This window comes from Camellia sinensis, chromosome 11 (assembly GCF_055761805.1).
Source record: "Camellia sinensis isolate YWXY chromosome 11, ASM5576180v1, whole genome shotgun sequence".
In the NCBI taxonomy this organism is placed as follows: domain Eukaryota; kingdom Viridiplantae; phylum Streptophyta; class Magnoliopsida; order Ericales; family Theaceae; genus Camellia; species Camellia sinensis.
The window spans coordinates 103,059,233-103,063,148 of NC_138971.1; the positions used below are offsets into that span (position 1 = coordinate 103,059,233).

Below are 3,916 nucleotides of genomic sequence, written 5' to 3' on the forward strand. Positions count from 1 at the left end.
TTTTTTCCTTTTGATATGCTGCAGCAGCTAGCCTACCTATACCTTCTTCACTACATTCTTCTTTCTCTCTACAAAGAACCGGAAGATCATTCTTAAGCCCTACAGATTTGAAGAAGGCCCTACAAGGAAAAGGAAAAGTAGACATCAATTTTCGAATGAGTGTAAAGCCTCTGCAAATGATATTTCCAATCCTTGCCTCTACACTCCCTATGGCCTTTTCCTTAATTCTTTTAAGGCTTGATCTACCAATCATCCTTTCTTCCCCTCTCTTAATCCTATCGAGTTTCTCAATTGGCCCCTGGTGACCATCACCTCACCTCTACCTAATTCCTCATCTTCCAGAATCTTGGTCACCCCTTTACCTTATGAGAGTACCCCTACTATCACTCTTTCTTCACTAGCAGTTAGTACCTCTAGGGATGACATTCGTAGCCCATTGACACTTCCTCCAATACCTTGATCTAGTCCCACTTCTTTGGACCTGCTGGTGGCTAGGACTGTTGATGCTGCTGAGGCATCTTCCTCTGCTTCTTCTATACCAATTTCTTCAGCACTACTTTCCATTCCCCTTGTCAGAAGAAGAGATGGACATCTTCAAGGCTTAGCTAGCAAGCTTATTTGGTATATCTCCACCAATGCTTCCATCTGGTAGTAAGACTGAGCCCCTGGACTTAACTGACTCTTTTTTGGAGATAATTAAGGATTCTTTTGCCACCGAGTCCACCATCTCCCTTCCTCAGGTGGACCTAAGCATTTGCTTAGAACTGATGAGGATTTTTTCGTGGATTCCATTCGAGGCTCTACAGAAGCCAATAATAAAAAATGGGTTCCTTAAGTGCTGTCAACTCTTTGAACAGACCAATGTTGCCTTCAGAGGTCATTTGTCCCTGGCTGCAGCAACCATCGAATTTTATGTCAACATCTATCATCTAGCCCAGATTGTAGAGAAAGAACTTTTAAAGGACAAGGAGCTTATCTCTCGTGTCCATTCTGGGGTCTCAATGCTAAAGGGACAACACTCCTCTGCTGCACAGCTCCATACCCAACTGCTATACAGGAAGACAAAGTTAGAGAAAGAATTAGCAGCTGTCAACCTGGCACTGGAGCAAAATTCAGAAAAGTTACATTCTTTACACCAGGGGCTATCCAACCATAGACAGGAGATGATCATTGCCATTTAACTATTCCCAGCACTTAAAAGTAGAGAACTCATTGTAAGGGGACAGTTGAAACACTGTAATGAATTTTGGGCCAAGTTGTGGCAAAATATACTTGATTTGTTATGAAATGAAACAATACTATTTACCCAAATGTTTATTATTTCTTTTTTGATATTTCATGTGATGGCTCTAAACTCTTTATGCTTCCCACACAGTTGGATAATAATGCTTCAAATATATATCATTAATTTTCCTAGGATGCACATACCTATTTAAATTCTTCAAATGGTAGGCTCCTCCAGGCAAGACTCTATGGACTTGGTATGGTCCCTCCCAATTAGGTGACCTTTTACCAAACTTATGGTTTTTGACTCCTACTAGAAGTATTGTTTTCCATACTAAATCCCCTTCATCAGAGCTGATATGCTGAACCCTTTTATTATAACTTCTGGCTGCCTTTTTCTTTTGCAAAAAGATATTATTTAATGCCAAAATTCTAGCTTCATCCACATCCACTAACTCCAAATGCATGCTTTAATGATACTGATCAGCATTTAGATGGTCCTAGCATTTGACCCTTAAAGACTTTATATTGATGTCAACAGATAATACTACATCATGCCTATATACCAAGGCATAAGGAGTTACTCCTGTGCTTGATTTTGGGAAAGTCCTATAAGCCCATAATACATCTAATAATAAATTATGCCAATCTTTAGGATTGTCCTCAACAACTCTCTATATTCCCTTCTGCAAGGATTTATTAGATGACTCTGCTTAGCCATTTGCTTGTGCATAATAGAGGGTGGAATTGACAAGACAAATTTCAAATTCTGCTGCAAAAGCTTTTACTAGCTTTCTATCAAACACAGTCCCATTATCTACTGTTATGGTTTGTAGAATACCAACCCTGTGAATTAGTTTCTTGATGAAGTCAATCACCTATGTCCACAGTCTTATAGGGCTTAGCCTTAACCCACTTAGTAGAGTAGTCTGTAGCCACTAGAATGAAACAGTGTTGTTTCGAAGAAGGTGGGCAAATTTTCTCTATCATGTCCATTGCCCATTCTCTAAATGGCCAGGGTTTCACCATTGCATATAGATCAATTATTGGAATATGTCTTATCATACTGTGCTTCTGGCATGCCTGGCAACCTCTTGCATATTCTATGCAATCTTTAAGGATGGTTGGCCAGTAATAAGAATGCCTTCGAAGCAACCATCTCATCTTAACCCGAGGCTAGTGAGCACCACAAATGCCTTTATGCACCTCAACCATGGCAATCAATGCTTCTTTTGGTCCCAAACATTCTAATAAAAGACCATCCACCCCCCTTTTATAAAGAGCCTTCCCATACACTATGTACTGCATTGATTGTAGTTTCAGCTTTCTGCTGGCCTTTAAAGAAGGACCAATCAAATATTAAATGATTGGATGTTGCCAATCTTGTTTTTCCAAGTCATTCTGGTTAGCTTCTACCAATATATCTCGCTCTGCTAGAGGGGGAATCAGCTTCTGGTATGTTGTTTGGTTCATATCTATATGAGGATTATCCTTTCTTTTGAAATTCGAAGCTTTTTAGGCTATATCATTGGCCATGTGATTTATGAATCTTAGGATGTAAGTTACATTTGCCACTTGGAAGTGGGACAACAAATGCACAACAACAACATAGTATGACAATATGCTTGTATTTTGACATTTAAAGATCCCTTTTACTTGATTAGTTACCAATTGGGCATCTCCAAATATGTCCACTACATGAGCTTGTAAACCAATAAGTATCTCAAGTCCCTACATGAGCTTGTAAACCAATAAGTATCTCAAGTCCCGTAATCAAGGCTTCGTACTCAACTTGATTATTAGAATAGGCAGTCTCATCAATTATGAAACCATGTGTGGTTTTTGCTCCTTGTGATGATTTAATCACAACACCAATTCTCACTAGACCATTAGCCTTTGATTCATCAAACCACATCAGCCATGGCTCCAATTCTGCTATGTCAAGTTCCATTATTTCTTGAATTTCTGTTTGACATGGATAATCAACTAAGAAGTTAGCTAGTACCTGACCTTTTACTGCCTTTTGGGTAACATATTCCAAATGAAACTCTGATAAAGCTAAAATCCATTTGCCCATCCTTCCTCTTAATATGGGTGTAGATAACATATATTTAACCAAATCTGTGGTTACAATTACCAAGACAATAATAGGTAATAGATAATATCTTAACTTTATTTCTGCGAAGTACAAGGCTAAACACAACTTTTCAACATCTAAGTATTTACATTCACAAGAGTTTAAAAACCTACTAAGGGAATAGACTGCTTGCTCCTTGCCTTCTTCATTGTCATGAGCCAGAAAAACTCCTGATGATTCTTCAGCTGCAGCAATGTATAACAACTTCAAAGGCCAGTCTTTCCTTGTTGGCATTAGTATTGGAGGTTTGGCCAAATAGGCTTTTATTCCTTCGAAAGCAACTTGATGTTCTCCAATCCACATAAATTCTTTTTCATTTTTTTAACTTCAACAAAGAAGAAAAAACTTTAGTTTTCCCAGCAATGTTAAAAATAAATCTTCAAAGAAAATTAACCTGACTAAGGAATCTTTGCAAATCTTTCTTACTTGATGGAGGTTTGGCCTCAATGATGGCTTTGGCTTTGTTCTAATCAATCTGTATTCCCTTCTTGTGTACTATTGTAGACACCCCATTTTTGACCGACCTTAAGACTCAGACGTCACTGATTGAGCGCT

General features: G+C 38.5%; 1 protein-coding gene across 1 annotated transcript; it reads right to left on the bottom strand.

Annotated features, from left to right (window-relative positions):
- Window positions 1-2,947: 2,947 nt before the first annotated feature.
- LOC145802521 (uncharacterized) lies at window positions 2,948-3,595 on the bottom strand. The gene is made up of 2 exons (XM_082895242.1): window positions 3,451-3,595; window positions 2,948-3,345 (listed from the first exon to the last, which is right to left on the bottom strand). Exons 1-2 carry the CDS (start codon window positions 3,593-3,595, stop codon window positions 2,948-2,950), a joined length of 543 nt encoding a protein of 180 aa, XP_082751368.1.
- Window positions 3,596-3,916: the final 321 nt, after the last annotated feature.

Excerpts from the sequence above, each read along its gene's own strand:
- LOC145802521 (XM_082895242.1), bottom strand. The coding sequence starts at position 3,595 with ATGCCAACAAGGAAAGACTGGCCTTTGAAGTTGTTATACATTGCTGCA. Across the intron at positions 3,346-3,450 it reads GTTTTTAAACTCTTGTGAAT|ATTTGGTTAAATATATGTTA; the intron begins GTAAATACTTAG and ends TTGTAACCACAG.